The sequence below is a fragment of the Narcine bancroftii genome, chromosome 12, assembly GCF_036971445.1.
Source record: "Narcine bancroftii isolate sNarBan1 chromosome 12, sNarBan1.hap1, whole genome shotgun sequence".
Taxonomy (NCBI): domain Eukaryota; kingdom Metazoa; phylum Chordata; class Chondrichthyes; order Torpediniformes; family Narcinidae; genus Narcine; species Narcine bancroftii.
The window spans coordinates 73,922,268-73,938,991 of record NC_091480.1 but is presented as its reverse complement, the minus strand read 5'-3'; the positions used below and the strand labels follow the sequence as shown (position 1 = coordinate 73,938,991).

Genomic DNA, 16,724 nt, shown 5'->3' with positions numbered 1-16,724 from the left:
AATGAGGTCTTCATAAATCAAGACAAAGGAGGGAGTCAGACTAGGAATAACGATTGATGAGTGGTGCTGGTCCGACCTGTGCTGGACCAGCATGATGGCGGTAATCAAAGTAGGGTATAGGTTGGTGCAAGGTATAATTTCCTGCACTAGGTATAACTCACACCTCAAAGGATTAACAGGTCCAAGCTGGAGCTGGAGCTGTCGGATCAGTGTTTTAGATGCGGCATTGAGACAGGATCTTTTGTGCAGGCGACCTGGACATGTACCAAGGTGAAGCCCCTCTGGGCGGAATTAGGTGAAGTCCTAGAGAAAATTATAGGTAAGGAATATCGTAGCTCATGCTTTTGTAAAATGATACTTTGAAATTAGGATATTAGAATAAGGAAAGTGTCATCTATATTTTGATTCAAAGAAAAATTTAATTGTGAATTTTGTTTGGAAGAAAGGCTCATAAAATTTGTCTAAAAGCCATAATAACTTAATTTGAAGCAAGAGGCACCTACGCTGTAATAATGGAATACTCCAGAAACATAAGAACCTGTCTGAATTGCGCAGTTTGAAATTGAGCCAAAGTCTGGCCAGACACCTGTGACCTTGAAAAGATAAGCCATTGCTAGTAGCAGAATTGGCAGGAAGCCCCAGAAAATGTTATTCTAAACACAGATAACAAAGCTTGTGAGCAGAATCACAAAGGCAATTCAGCCAACAGCAATTCTCTTAAAAGGATCACACAAGATACAAAATTTGTTTACAGTTCCCAGGAACCAGGAGAAACCAGGTTGCAGTATGAAGAACCCAAGATGGATAAGAAGTCAAATTGCCTTATAAATTGAAGGATTAATGGAGAACCAAAGCTGCAGAGCTTAAGATGCTTCCCAGAAGGGATGCCACTTATAAGGATGTTGTACAATTTTTGGAATGGCATGTGCATGTTTACACCATAGCAGCATTTGGAAATATTAAGGATACTTCAATAGTTCCTAAAGATTTAAAGAAGTCTAAGTTATTGTCTCAACAAACACCAAAGGGAAGTACCTTCGTTACTGCTGTGTCAGAAACAAGCATAAGAAAGAACAAGGAAACAATGGAAAAGGAAGATCAGATTGTTCAGGAAAGCTGTTTGTATTGCAAAGATAAGCATGCTTTAGAAAGATGTTCATGATTGGAGAAAAAGTCACATGATGAAAAATTAACCTTTTTAAAGAAGAATGGATTATGTTTTGGCTGCTTGTGTAAAGGACACAAGTAAAATTTGTAATAAGAAACTCAGTTGTGATATATGCAGTTTAAAACATCCCAAGTTACTGCATACTTAACGAAGTAAAGTTGAGGAGGAAGTCAAACAATCTGAATCCATGACTAAAGACAAACAGTCTCACTGGGGTTGGTGACAAAGCTCTCAATAGTTCATGTGCAGGTTAAAACTAAAATGGGGAGCTTCGTACTGAAGACCTACGCATTTCTTGATCCAGGAAGTACCACATCATTTTGTACTGTTGAATTAATGAATAAAAAATCTTCATGGAAAAAAAATCACAGATCTTATTGAAGACAATGAATGATGAAATGAGCAATGAAATATAGTTTCAGGTTTACAGATTGCTGGATTAAATAGCAATGAATTTTGCGATCTTCCAAGTGAATCTACTCACAAAACTATGCCTGTGAATAAGGAGAATATTCTATATCAGGATGATATCAAACAGTGGGATCATCTAAAAGATGTTTGCTTACCCAAGATTGAGATGTTAATTAGATTAGATGTACCAAAACCTCTCGAACCTCTAGAAGTAATAAGGAGTCAAAATGATGGACCTTATGCCCAGAACGTTGCTTTGATGGACGATTAACCGACCATTAGGAGGAAAAATCAATGATGATCAGAAGACGTTGAATGTGAACGTCAACAGAATTTCAGTTGTGAAACTTAATAATCTGTGCGAACAACAGTTTAAAATTGATTTTCCTGAATGTCTCAAAGATATTCAAGAACCTTCAAAGGCGGTTCTGGATTTAGTTTCAAATTCTGTCAAACATGTTGATGCTCAATACTGTATAGCATTACCTTTGAAGGAAAGATAAATTTGTATGCCAGATAATAAAATAATTGCAGAACAGTGTATGCTGAATTTGAAGAGAAAATTCTAGAGAAATTCTTCCTTTCATTTGGAATATACCAATGTCATGTTGGATCTGATAACCAAGGGTTATGTGAAAAAAGGTAAAAAATGGTATTTACCTCATCATGGAGTTGTACATCCACAAAAGGAGAAACTATGTGTAGTATTTGATTGTGGAGCATCATTTCAAGGAGTTTCATTGAATTTTCAACTTCTACAAGGTTCAGACTTAACCAGTACTTTAATAGGTGTTCTGATAAGATTTTGTAAAGACCCTATTGTAATTGCTGCAGATATTAAAGTGATTTTTCATCAAGTAAAAGAACCATCAGAAGATTGTGATTTTTTTACGATTGATATGGTGGCCTAATGGAGATTACAGTAAAGATATGATTGAATACAGAATGACAGTTCATCCATTTGGAGCAACTTAGTCACCGAGTTGTACAAATTTTCTTTCAGGAAACGTGCTGAAGATATGAAGAGGATTTAGTTCTCAAGATTATGAGCATCATCAGAAATAATTTCTATGTTGATGATTGTCTTACTTTGGTGGTTTCAGAAAAAGAAGCAATAGATTTTTATCATGAGTTAAAGGAGATCTGTAATAAAGGAGGTTTCTTCCTTACAAATGGATTAGCAACAGTCGAGATGTGTTGGCTGTTATTTCTGAGGCAGAAAGAGCAAAGGAGATAAAACATCTTAATTTGAATTGTGACGTTCTACCTGTCAAAAGAATTCTAGGGGTGCAATGGTGTGTTCAATCCGTTTTCGAATTCAAAATTGTTTTGAAAGAACGACCTTTAACAAGAAGATGTATTCTTTCGATCATAAGCTCGACATACGATCTTTTGGGAATATTGGCACCAGTAGTATTAATAGCCAAGAAAATTCTGCACAAATTGTGCAGAAGGAAATTTGGATGGGATGAAACTATACCAGATTCCATCACACAAGATTGGATAAATTGGATTGAGTCTTAAAATGTTAGAAAATTTTGAAGTCAACAGATGTTTTAAACCACCAGACTTGGGAATTGCCTAATTTGCTCAGTTACACCACCTTGCTGATGTGAGCGAAGGTGGGTTTGGTACCGTCAGTACTACAAAATAACCAAGAGTGGCTCCATTAAAGGCAGTCACCATACCATAGTAGCGGCGAGCAAAATGGACACTGTGTTAAGAAGGGAATTACAGATGGGGTTAGCAGACTCTATGTTTTGGATTGATAGTACATCAGTGCTCAAGTACATTAATAACAAAACTACAAGGTTTCATACCTTTGTGACTAATAGAGTTAATAAAATCAAGAAGGCTTTGCAAGTTAGTCAATGGAGATATGTTAAAACAGTGGATAATCCAGCTGATATAGCTTCACAAGGATCAAAAGTTCAATCTTTTCTGAAAAGAGCCACACATGGGTGTCCGGCCCTCAATTTCTTTTGCGATCTCAAGAAGAATGGCCTCAAAATCCGGAAGAGTTCAAAGAAATTTCAATGGAGGATCCAGAAATCTAAAACACTAATGTAAATACTATTCAAATATCTAATTAAAATGATCCAATCACTCAATTAATTTGCTATCACTCTTCATGGTTTCATTTGAAAAAGGCTGTAGCATGGATTCTAAGGTTAAAAACTATGCTTTTAAATTGTATCAAGAAAGAGAATCTGAAGACTCAAAAGAGCTGTTACCTAACAGTTGATGAGTTGGCGAATGCCAAATTAGAGATAATTTGTTTTTGCCAGAAAAAGGCATTTGATAACGAGATATCAAAATTGAAGAAGAACCTGAATGTTACAAAAACAAGTTGTGTTTACAAGCTAAATCCTATTCTTGTAAATGATGCATTGAGAGTAGGAGGAAGATTGGAAAAACAATAATGCCAGAAGTGAAACATCCTATTATATTAGCAAAGAAATTTCATATTTCTGAATTGATTGACATGTAGATGAAAAAACAGGTCATGGTGGTCGTAATCATGTGTTGTCAGAACTGCACCAGGAATATTGCCATATTCAACATTGATCAAAAGAATGATATCAAAATGTGGTGTCGATATGCAATTGCTAAACCTGGACAACAACAAGTGGGAGATTTACCACAAGACAGAGTTTCACCTAATGAACCCCCATTTGCAGATTTATTTTGGAAAAGATGATTAAAGAATATCTTTCATTATTACAAGAATGACAAAAATGGTCAAAAGCTAAATGCAATTTTGTATATGGAGATATTGTAATTATCATGGACGATTCTTCACCAAGAAATTCTTGGTTACTGGGGAACATCATGGATACAGTTCCAGGCAAGAAAGGTTTCGTTCAGCAAGTGCCGATTAAAACTAAGACTGGTTACTTAAATAGACCTATTACTAAATTCTGTCTTTTACAAGAAGGTGAAAGTTTTGATTTCTAATCTTATACTGACTATAATTACTTTGTGTATCTGTAATAGTAATTATTATATATTAGACATTAATGTCGATTATAATAATTAGGGGCTGGAATATAAAGGTTAAAACCTAGTGTTTTTTTAAACTCTTAGTTAATTCTATGCCTACCTCTTCAAGAGAGCTATTTTTTTGCAGTGTTACCATAGTGACTAAGATATATGTCGCAATATCCGCCCAGACTATTGGCTTGCTCTTTCATTCTACAAAATGTAAAGGAAGCGTCAGCACGAGAAATCTTTCTTTGAATTTTATAGTTTTAAATACTTTTTTGTCTCTTTAAATACCGTTATTTATCTCTTTAAAGTACGAGCTTCTTTATATACGTTTTGCATCTCTATCATTGTACGGTAAATGCTTTGTTATTCATCATTATGAAAGTCTTAATATGAAGTTATGCAAAATTTTTATCAGTTTTATAAACAAATTAAAGCTACATAAAGCAGCAGTCACAGAGTTGGATTTATTGGATTAAAGAGATCGAAATTCGGAATAACGTAGATCATACTTTTGGAGGATGAGACTTTGAAATTAGGATATATTAGAATAAGGAAAGTGTCGTCTATACCAGGTGTTGTATTTAAGGGAAATATGATGGTGATTTTATGGTTGACAACTTTTTAACAACAGTTTAACCAACCAAATTTAAGTTCCTCGGCTGCCTTTGAGGCATCTGGACATGGTTCTTCAGAGCATCAGTCCAGACATTGGGATGACTTGCATTTCTATAGCACCTTTCTTGTCCCCTGTAAAACATCCCAATTGGTCTACAACCACTGTAGTGCATTCTGACACATAGCTGTGGTTCTAATGCACGAGTTTATTATTGATACCATGTTCTTTGAAATAAATAGACACGTCTAAAGAAAGGAACGGGAGCTCCTCACATGTAAAGAGCAGGAAGCACCCACACGGCTGGACAGGAGCATTGAGCAGACTGACAAACTCACCATGCGCTCAAATGGATCCAAGGTGCGGTTTGCCACGTCCAGCAACTCTGTGAACTCCAGCTCCTCACAGAGTCTCTGCAGAGTGTTCAAGGGCTCGTTCAGCTGTACTGGCATGGAAACCTTGGACAGGTCCTTGCCAATGTTGTTCTTCAGGATATTCCAAAGGCTGACATTGCTCAGGTTTGGGCCAGGAGCTGGGAGAGATGTCCTCCTTTGAACTCCATCATCATGACTGCAGCTTGGAACTTCTTCAACTTGGAAAGAAATGTGATTTAAAAAAAAGAGGTTCTTGAACTACATTTCATCGCCCTTCTCTCCCCCCCCCCCCCAGCTCAAATAAATATAAAAATAGAGAAATTGTTCCAATAGAATCCAGTCTCTAGTTTTGATCTTCTCCACCTCAAATATACCTCTAAGGAGATGATGCTCCCCTAATTCTGGTCTCCAGCTGCAAGACACCCAGCCAGGGAATTCTCTCCCAACACCTCTTTCCTTCTTGAAGGAGCTCCTCAGAATTGACCTTGCTGAGCCCACTTTGTTCACCTGCCCCAATCTCTCCCTATGACCTTGCATTAAACTGACCCCAATGTCCTTTCTGGTGAAGCACCTTGGAATGTTACTGGCTCAATATAATCAGGCTGCTGTCAAAGGTTCTCTCCAGTGAGCTTACATCTTGCTCACACATGCAGGAAAATTGGCCACAGGTGCAGTGGTTCTGATTTGCCAATGCTCTAGATGTTGCGGTTCAAAGTCTAAACATCTTCTAAACCAAGGTCAGAACCTTTAAATATCGTTATTTAACTCTTTAAAGTTTGAGCTTCTTTACGTATGTTTTGTATCTCTATCATTATACAGTAAATGCTTTGTTATTCATCGTTATGAAGTCTTAATACGAAGTTATGCAAAATATTTATCCGTTTTATTGACGAATTAAAGCTACATAAAGCAGCAGTCAGAGTTGGCCTTTCTGGATTAAAGAGATTGAAATTCGGAATATCATAGCTCATGGATTTGGAAGAGGAGACTTTGAAATGAGGATATATTAGGTTATACACCATGGAATTGGAGGAACAACACCTGATTTTTCTGTCTGGGTGCTCTCCAGCCAGATGGCATTAACATCAGGATGGCACTGTTGGTGTAGCTGTTAGTGCAGCTCCTTCATAGCACCAGTGATCAGGACTGGACTGGAATTCAAATCCCGCGCTGTCTGTAAGAAGTTTGTACGTTTTCCCCTGGTCTGCATAGATTTTATGCAGGGGCTCCGGTTTCCTCCCAGTGTTCAAAACGTACCGGGGGGGGGGGGGGGGGGGTGGGGGTGGGGGTGTAGGTTAATGCTGTGTGAATTGGTCAGCACAGAGTCGTGGGCTGAAATAGCCAGTTACTGTGCTGTATGCTTAAACTCAAATTTATAAAAAAACTTCTCTGGTTTCTGCAAACCTCCCTTCCCCATCTTCTTTTCCTCAGCTCTCCATCCCCCTTTCCTCTTTATTCACTCAGCTACCCCTCCTCCCCGACTGCTGCTGTGCCCTCCCTCCCTTCTCCACCTAGTACCTCCTGCCTTTGAAACCACTCTCCTCCCCCGTACCTTTTTGAATGTTCCCCTGCTAACATTTTTCCCCCACCTTGATGAAGAGCTAAAGCCCAAAACGTTGGTTATGTATCTTTACCTTTGACCTGCTGAGTTTCTCCAGCATTGTGTTTATACAGAAACAGGACCTTCAGTCCAAATCGTCCACATGGACAAGTCCCACTTGCCCATAAAATGTAGGAACAGGAGCAGGCTATTCCCTTCTTTGCATCTGCTCTGTATTCACCATCATTGATTGTTCACCTCAATGCTACATTCCAGCATTAAACCCTTATGCCCAATTTCACCTAATATCCAAAATAAAATTAAAGCATTTGTGTCCAGAATATAGAGACTGAGACTTTCCAGCCTTCTTGGCTACAATTCCAAGGATTCACCATCGTATTGGGTGATGTTTCTCCTCCCTCCAGACCCGTTGGCCAACTCTCCTCTTCAAGACCACGTCCACTGGTTGCCGTGGTGCATGTGGGTCGTAAAGGTTCTGTGCTGCATTTTTCTATGATTCTTGATGAAAAATCCAAGAGAAATAACATCTTCCCTAACAAATCTTTCAGTTGGATCTAACCTGTTAACTCACCTCCAAAAACAAGTGACAAAGATTTGCATTTCTGAGTGAAAAATTTCAAAATGAGCAATTTAAGAAATGACCAACTCTGGCACATAACTCTACAGATCAGTCATCTCAGAACATTTAAGTATAAAATTTATTGACAATAAATGTGGACAGGTTTAGGGAAAGCATAGCCCCTAGCTATCAAGTGGAAGTATATTATTATCAGACAATTGTAAAGTACAACTGGACTAATGGTGCTCCTCGGACCTCAGTGTAAAAACGTGATAACACATAGAGACTTCCATAATTATTAGGACAAAGACCACTTTTTCCCTTTATTTACCTCCGTGGTCCACTGTTTTAAATTTGTAATCAAATAATTCACATATGTGATTAAAGTGCACATTCTAGATTTTATTCAAGGTTACTTGTGTACATTTTGGTTCAACCATGTAGAAATTACAGCACTTTTATTCATTTCAGTTGTTTGGCACATTTGGGTTCACGGGTGTTTGTGAATACTCAGGTCTGTTTAATTGGTTCATTGGTGCAGGTACAAGAGAGCTGGGCCTGCTCCTTAGCTTTTGATCACCTTTGGAGTCTGTACTTGCCATTTTTCAACATGAGGACCAGAGTTGTGCCAACGAAAGTCATAGAAGCCATAATGATGCTGAAAGACAAGAATAAAACAGTAAGATATTGCCCAAACTTACCAAAATCAACTGTTTGGAACATCATTAAGAAGAAAGCACGTACTGGTGAGCTCAGTAACGGCTGGTATTCCAAGGAAGATCTCCACTGGTGATGACAGAAGAATTCTCATCATAATGAAGAAAAATCCCCAAACACCTGTCCGACTGATCAGAGACACTCTTGTCTGCAGAAGACTTCATGACCAGAAATACAGAGGCTGCACGACAAGATGTAAACCACTAGATGGCCACAGAAACAAGATGGCCAGATTACAATTTTCAAACAAGTATTTAAGAGTCTGCAGAATTCTAGAAAAAGGTCTTGTGGACAGATGAGACCAAGATCAACTTGTATGAGAGTGATGGCAAGAGCAAAGTGTGGTGTCGTAAAGGAACTGCCCAAGATCCAAAGCAGACCACCTCATCATGGCGGGGGTGTTTAGGCCTGGCCATGTACGACTGCCCCAGGTACTGACGCACTCATCTTCATTGATGATGTAACTGCTGATGGCAGTAGCAAAATGAATTCTGGGGTGTATAGAAACATCTCATCTGCTCAGGTTCGGGCAAATGCCTCCAAACTCATTGGAGGAAAACTTAATCGTACAGCAGGACAATGATTCCGGACATACTGCTCAAGCAGTTTTTCAAAGGCCAAAACTGGAAAATTCTTGAATAGCCAAGTCAATCTAAATCCAATGGAGCATGCCTTCCATATGCTTGAAGTGAAAATTTAAGGGGACAAGCCCCTGAAACAAGCAGGAGCTGAAGATGGCTGCAGTGGAGGCCTGGCACGGCATCAGCAGAGAAGATACTCAGCACCTGGTGATGTCCATGAATCACAGCCGTCAAGCAGTTTTTGGATGCAAGGGATGTGCAACAAATTACTAAATATGACTACTTTAATATAAATACTATTGCAATGCCCCAAATATTATGGTGCCCTGAAATGAGGGGTACGCTGTATAAAAAGTGCTGCAATTTCTACATGGTCAAACCAAAATGTACACAAATCCCCTTGAATACAATCTGGAATGTGGACTTTATTCACATGTGAATTGTTTGATTAAAACTGGAGCACAGGGGCAAATATAGGCAAAAAAAATTGTCCCAAATCTTATGAAGGGCGCTGTATATTGAGATACTGTAGTACACATATTTACAAACGATTTATATGCTGTACATATATAAAAATAATCATTAGTAAAATAGCAAACTATATTTACAGCAGCTTTAATCTTGACACAGGAACCATTCAGTGAAAAGTATACATTGTGAAAAGGTAACTAAACACGAGGTCACCAAGGTAGGTTTGCAGTGATGCGAAGAGTGGGGAACAGAAATGAAGGAGCTTAGCATTTACTGTGCCCAACAAGATGAGGACAGGTGAACACGGAGTACTTGGAAGGATTTTGGACATGATGAATTAAGATTATAGCAAGTGCAAGGTAGAAAGGCGGGGAAGTGGCTGGGTTGGAGTCAAGAGCGTTGAGGATTTAAACTTCATTTACTTTAATTTAAGTTTATTTCCACCAACTAACCAAAACTTGGTTACAAGGAAATGTAGAAGTGACTTATTATGGGGCACAATTGACACCCTTGGAAAACCATCTGGGAGTAGATTGTGAGTCTCAACCCAACCACCAGGTGGAGCAGAAGAGCAAAGGTTTCCCATCAGAGCCTGACCTGGTGAATTTCTGCAGCAACTTTTTCTTGTTAGAGCCATGGTGGATTTTCCATTCTCAACCTCCAACCACCCATTTCACCCCCTCCCCTACCCACTAGAGGATGAGAAAGCTAAAACAAAAGCAAAAGATATCAGATGCCTGAACGAACCTTACTGTACAAAAATAACGTTGCCTTTGCTCTGTTCCAATAGATCCCTCTCTGTAACCCTGCACCATTTCTGTTATGTAATGCACAAAATGTGCTGGAGAAACTCAGCAGATCATGCAGCGTCTGTAGGAAGTGAAGGATATCCAACGTTTCGGACCTGGGCCCTTCGTCAAGTACAGCAAAAAAAAGGGCGGGTGTGTGAATAAAAAGGCCAGATTGGTGGTGGGGGAGGGAGGAAGGGCCAGGGGGAGGACCTCAGGCGAACAGGCAAGGTGGATACAGCTGGGATACTACCCTCATATCATATTTTATCTGGAAGACCATTTGAATGCCTACAGGCCACAGACCAAATACTGGGTTTAGTGTAGTGGCTTAAAAGTTCAGCAGGTCCAACCTTATACAGTCAAGATACATAACCAAGGTATGGAAATCAAGGTACCATGATGAAGAGTGCAAGCCTGAAACATTAGTTATATATCTTTTAAACTGCAAAAATTCTTCGTGCAATGGGGACTTGGTCCTTTTCCTGAATATACCTGTTAGTTCGTGCAAGGCTGTATCCACATGGTCCAGATTCTCCTCAGAGTTGCTGTTGGTTATCTCACTGGTGGTGGAGTCATCATCGTCTGACATCTACCAACAGAGAAAGGAGCCTTAATGTTTGGTGGTAAACATTCAGAAGTGTTTATAGTTATCTGATGTCTAACTGTGACAACCACAAATCTTCATGCAACACAAAACAGAAAAAGATTAAAAACTCCACAAATCAGGCAGTTTCAGGTTAAAGATCGATCGTCACATTCCTACAGCATAGAGAGGATGGATTGAATGGGCCCCCTACCTATCTGACAGCATACCATGACACTGTCAACTAATGTGCATGTTTCCACAGTGCAAAGATCCAAGCAGACCAGTGCTGCTGGTTTTCTTTTGCTATTTAAGGTACAAATGTTTAAGGCTATTAACCATCCTTGTCAACAGAATGTTCAAATGTCATATTATACAAGAACCACAGTTAAGATTCAGTTTAAAGTATTGGCCAAGGGCAACCAGGCTGCATTTGGGGAGTCCTAGGTAACCATGTGCTGGGAAAGACCAGGCTTCCACATCACAGAAACTGCCCAGCGATGCCTACGACGCTGGCGCTGCGTCCAGATAGGGCAAGGTTGGGCCATGATAGCCCCGCAGCCAAAGGCCACAGCCATCAGCCCCGCATTGGAGGAAGAGGTCAAACACCTATTCTAGCAAGGGTGAAGGATTTTGGAGAGGAAATTTAGCCAGGTCTCCTCCCTCAGTTCTCAAAGAACTTCTGTGATGTGCGAGTCAGGGTGTGAACAATGACAAAATACCACAGTGGAACATAATATGCAGTTACTGCGAGAGACCGGAGGGAGTTGATCAGATCTCAGCAGATCTCAAGCAGCACAATAAATTAGAACTCTCAGTATTGGCCATGAAACCATTGGATTGGCGTAAAACACACCCTCAGGAAGGAGACCTGCACACTATGGCCTGCTTGCATCTTCAAACCTATCGATGAATTTTAAACACCTCCTCAGTCTGTACAAGACAACAAATTCCCGTCTTTCTGGCAACCTCCCTGTCCCATGTGTGGTGAAAATAACATAACAGAGCTTCCAGAAGCCAGCTTAATTCTACTTCCCACTCTCACCACAAGGTCCAAAGAATTTCAACATGACAAAAAAAAATCATTCCATCTTTCAATCAGGCAACTACAGCCACCAAGAAACCTTCCCAACAGCTTGAATTAATAACACCTCCCACCTTCCCCAGCAGCCAAACCCTTGCCATGAACACACATCTTTTGGATCTGTCATTTCCATTCTTTAGATTAAGGAACCCAAATCTTGCCCATTCTTTCTATGTTCTTCCACAATCTCCACACACCTTGTTATCCTTGGCTCTGGACAGATGGAAAGTTGTCAGCCTGCAAAATTGGTCCTGCATATTTCTTGGAAATATCACCCGCCCTCCACTTCCTGGCCTTTAAGACAGGCTAACGTCATCACGGATGAGGATCAGGCAGGCTAATGTCATCACGGATGAGGATCAAATCCACGATGGTCTTGGCTCACAACTGGTCATTCGGCCACAGAACTAGGCAGAAATTTTTCCTCTAATCCCTGGCAAGCACCCAAACAAGATCCCAACAGTTACCTCATTATACGAAGAGCAAGCTGAGAGCATCACATCTTCAGCGTCAAAGTATTCAACATGCGACTCAGACAGTGAAACGTTGCTCTCCAAGGACAACTGGTTGGTCAGCGCCGTGCTACGTGTTGTCTGAAAGTGCATTGTAAAGAAAACAACCATCAATTAAGTATACAGTGAGCAACTTGCCCACCGACTAATCTCCGCTTGACCAAATGTCACCAGATTGCAGTTGGAGAGTTTCAAAGGATCTCGGGTGTCATTGAGTGGAAAGCCAACATTATGCAATACCTCCAAAGGATCAGACAGAAAGCTAGAGGAACTCAACGGGTCGGCCCGAAACATCAACCAGGCTGCCTGATCCACTGAGCTCCTCCAACATTTTGTGCATTGCTCCAGTTTTCCAGCATCTTTTTCAAATTTCAGATTTATTGTCCGGGTACATACATGATATCACCTACAACCCTGAGATTCTTTTTCCCGCGGGCGAGGCAGAATTACCACTTATTGGTAGTCCAAACAAAAACTGTACACAATGTGCACATGTAAACAAATAAATATTAGCTTTGCTGTTACGATGGCCCGACTTATAATTTTTCGCTGTATTACGATTAATTTTTTTTCAGTGTGGAATAAAGTTATCAAATATTTAATTTTAAAATAGGCTTTGTTTGAGATAAATTTGCCCAACTGTAAGCTATGGTAAGTGGTCTGTGCATATTTAAGGTAGGTTAGGCTATGATGGTCGGTAGGTGCAGTATTCTTTTTCAACTTACTATTTTTCCCCTTATGATGGGTTTATTGTAACATTTCCCCATTGTACGTTGAGGAGCACCTGTAGTATTTTTGTCTTTTAACTGTTTATTCTTAATGCAGGTGTATTAGTTAGGTATTGTAAGAACAAGTCTCAAGCAAGCAGAAAATACACTTATCTGGCATCTACTAATCCTCAAAGGTGCCGGATACCAGGGATTTAACTGTATTTCACCTATCTGGCCTCCAGAACCAGGGGTCACAATGTCAAAATAAAACAGAATGCAGAGACCTCGTGGTTGGTTTAAGAATTCCGACTTACCTCCTCGATTTTGACAGGAGTCGATGGGTTAGTTACAATCTCTGCAAAGCTAGAGAGACACTGGATTCTGTGCAGACGGTTCCGGAGATCAGCATTCTGGGACATGACCTGGCGACAGCCACAAGGTTAATTTTTAAAATTGGTTACATGAGAATTTTGATTCAAGTCAGGATTCAAAACAGATTCAGCAAATCTCAACTCCAGCAAGTATGGCGAGGGGATTCTGATCTGCTCATTAATCTGATATTACAAATATCCAAAGATATCACATCCCAAGAATAAACAGTGTAATAACCTATGCACTCTGCTTTTCAGAAGTTAGTTAACCCTTTGGACTCCGTGTCCCCATTTTCCGGGACTGGTTTTATACCCAACCACCAGCTGGTTCATTCCGGTGTTCATACTGTAGTTTACCCATGGTCCCAGTCCGGAGTATGAAAGGTTAAAAATGCCCAAAGGGTTAGCTCTATCTACCAGTACCCACCGTCTTTTTACAGGTCATTGCACCTTAATGGGGATGCCCAATTCAAACATTTCAGGTTTCTACAAGACTGCAGGAAGATGCAGAGGGTTGTGAATGTAGCTCAGGCCATCAGACAGAACTCCTTTCTTTCCATCGACTCCATCAATGACTGCTGTCTCCCAGTCTGCGCCCAGTCTTTCCAATGTAGAGAAGACCACAAAGGGAGCACCGGATGCAGTCGATAACCCCTGCAGATTCATAAGTGAATTGTTGCTTCACTTGTAAGGGCTGTTTGGGGCCCTGAATGGTGGTGAAGGAGGAGGTGTGGGCGCAGGTGGAGCATCTCCTGAGGTCACAGGGGTAGGTGCCAAGGAAGGGAGGGGAGGACAAGGGAGACACAGATGGAATGGTCCCTGTGGATTCATTCGACATGGCCACTCTTAACCATCCCCCACCCTCCCATCAGGAAGAAATCTCACGTGTGAAATCACTCGCCACCAGGTTCAAGGAGAGGTTCCTTCCCACTGTTATCAGACTCCTGACTGAACCCCCAAATGGTAAAATTACATTGCCTTTGCTCCTTACCAACTTATCTCTCTCTGCTGCTCTGTACTGTGCCATGCCTGCTGTACTATGTATGAGATGATCTGCTTGTAAAGTAACCTCTAGCATTGCATCTTGGTACATGTGAGAATGAGCGAACATGGTTTTCATGACAAGTTACTGGGAAGTCAGGAGGCACTTCCCCTCATTCACCAGAGATGATGGCGTGCCTGATCACCCAGATTGTGATCAACTTGCTCAGAGCAGAGTTGGGACAATTGCGATGGGCAAGTGGCAGGGACAGGTCCTTCGGCCTGACCAAGGTGGTATTCAAGGCTAGACCCATTCTCTGTGCCAGTTTGCATCCTTCAAAACCCTTCCTATCTGTGTGGTGTTAATGGCAACTAGAACAAAGGAGTGACAGGTCAGGAAAAGCACAGATGCTGGTTTAACTCAGCAGCCCCACAGCAGTTATAGAAGGTAAAGATATGTAGCTGACGTTTCGGGCCCAAGCCCTTCCTCAAAGCATGAGTGAAAAGCAGGCAGGCACTGGAATTAAAAGGCTGGGAGGAAGAGTAGAATGGACAGGGTGGGGTGGGGGGAGTACAGACCAACAGATAAAAAGTGTTAATTGGATATGGATACAAGGACATGAGAGAAGAAAGGCGAGAATTGTTTGAGGGGGAGGGTTTGTTGGAGGCGAGGTTGTTTTTGGCTCTGTGAAAAAAGCGAGATGGACAGTTAGAGAAAAGGAGACATGGGGAAAGATGGGAGTGGAGAAGCCAAAAGAAACAGGAAAAGTCAACGTTAATGTCATCTGGTTAGAGGAAGCCCAGATGGAAGATGAGGTGTGGTTGCGCATGGACTCAGTCTGGCAGCACATGAGACCATGGGATAGACATGTCAGCAAGGCAATAGCATGGAGAAGTGAAATGAGCAGCCACTGGGAGATCCACTCTTGTGGTAGACAGAGCTGGGGTGCTCAACGAAGCAATCTCCCAGTCTGCGTCCAGTCTCTCCAATGTAGCAGAGACCACATTGGGAGCACAGAATGCAGTGGATGACCACCGCAGATTCACAAGTGAAATATTGCGTCACGGAAGGACTTTTGGAGGCTCCGAATGGTGGTGAAGGAGGAGGGGTGGGCGCAAGTGGAGTATTTCCTATGGTCATGGAGTAGGTCCCAAGGGGGAGATTGGTGTAGAGGGAGGAGTGGATAAGGGAGACATGAGACATGGAGGGGGTCATCCCTGCAAAAGGTGGAGAGGGGAAGAGAAGGTCAGGAACTCTTTCTGATAATCAAAATACATTTGAAAACTGTAATTTAAATTTGGAACAAAAAAAAATGAAATGCTGGAAAAGCTCAGGAGGTCAGGTAATATTTGCAGAGAGAGGGAAAAATGGTCTCCATGTTGAAATGCAAGCTTTTGTCAGACCCTAGAAATCAGAAGGGCCTGTTCCCAAAAAAAGAGGGGCAGGTTGGAGAAAATAAAGGGAATGTCTGTGATCAGCCAAGTCCAAGAGGAACAATGATACCACAGAATTGGTGCAGGCTGAAAGCGCGCGCAGGCTCATTAATTGCAGCAGATCTGCCTGGATTAAGTAAAATGAGAACAGAGAGAAGCAAAACAATGTTGAAACTACAAAAAAAGGAACTAAAAATTACTGTCCTGACACAAGGTCTCCACCCAAAACATGGACCATTTCTCTCTCCACCCAATACATCGACCATTTCTCTGCCTCCACAGACTCTACTTGACCCACTGAGTTGTTCCTGCTCTTTGTTTTTACTTATAGCTCCAGAATCCAGCATCTGCAGTCCCTCACGTCTCCAATGCAATCCTGGAACTGCGAGATGCAGACCACACCAGCTACTCCACATCTGATGTAAAAGAATGCTGAAACGATCCTGCAGGCCCGGCTGCATCTGTGGAGAGAGGGAGCTGTCGATGTTTCAGGTCGATGATCTTTCCTGAGCACTGGCTAGTTTTGGACAATTTCTTCCTTTAGTGGAACAATTAAACTCATTGGAATCTGATAAAGAACTAAATACAGGAAGGAGTTCAGAAGAGGAGGGTGCCACATGATCAACCATTTACAGCAAGCAGACGAGCCAAGGGGTTTTCTCACCTCGGACAAGGTGTTCTTCAGGTTTGCGATCTGGACAGTTGATGTGCTGGGGTCACGTTCTTTCTCCACCCATATCTGCTTTAGTTTCTCCTTCTCTATTGCCAGGGTGTTGAAGAGCGTCTTCAAATTCAAGAAAACTAAATCAAGA

General features: G+C 41.2%; 1 protein-coding gene across 3 annotated transcripts in view; it reads right to left on the bottom strand.

Moving 5' to 3' along the window:
* LOC138747544 (oxysterol-binding protein-related protein 6-like) overlaps window positions 1-16,724 on the bottom strand; it is an 82,517-nt gene that overhangs the window by 24,538 nt on the left and 41,255 nt on the right. For all 3 annotated transcript variants that reach the window (XM_069906856.1, XM_069906853.1, XM_069906855.1), the window contains 5 exons: window positions 16,577-16,713; window positions 13,441-13,548; window positions 12,372-12,497; window positions 10,730-10,826; window positions 5,522-5,775 (listed from right to left, as the gene is read on the bottom strand). In XM_069906856.1, coding sequence (XP_069762957.1) covers window positions 5,522-5,775; window positions 10,730-10,826; window positions 12,372-12,497; window positions 13,441-13,548; window positions 16,577-16,713 — 722 coding nt within the window. The remainder of the gene's footprint in view (window positions 1-5,521; window positions 5,776-10,729; window positions 10,827-12,371; window positions 12,498-13,440; window positions 13,549-16,576; window positions 16,714-16,724) is intronic.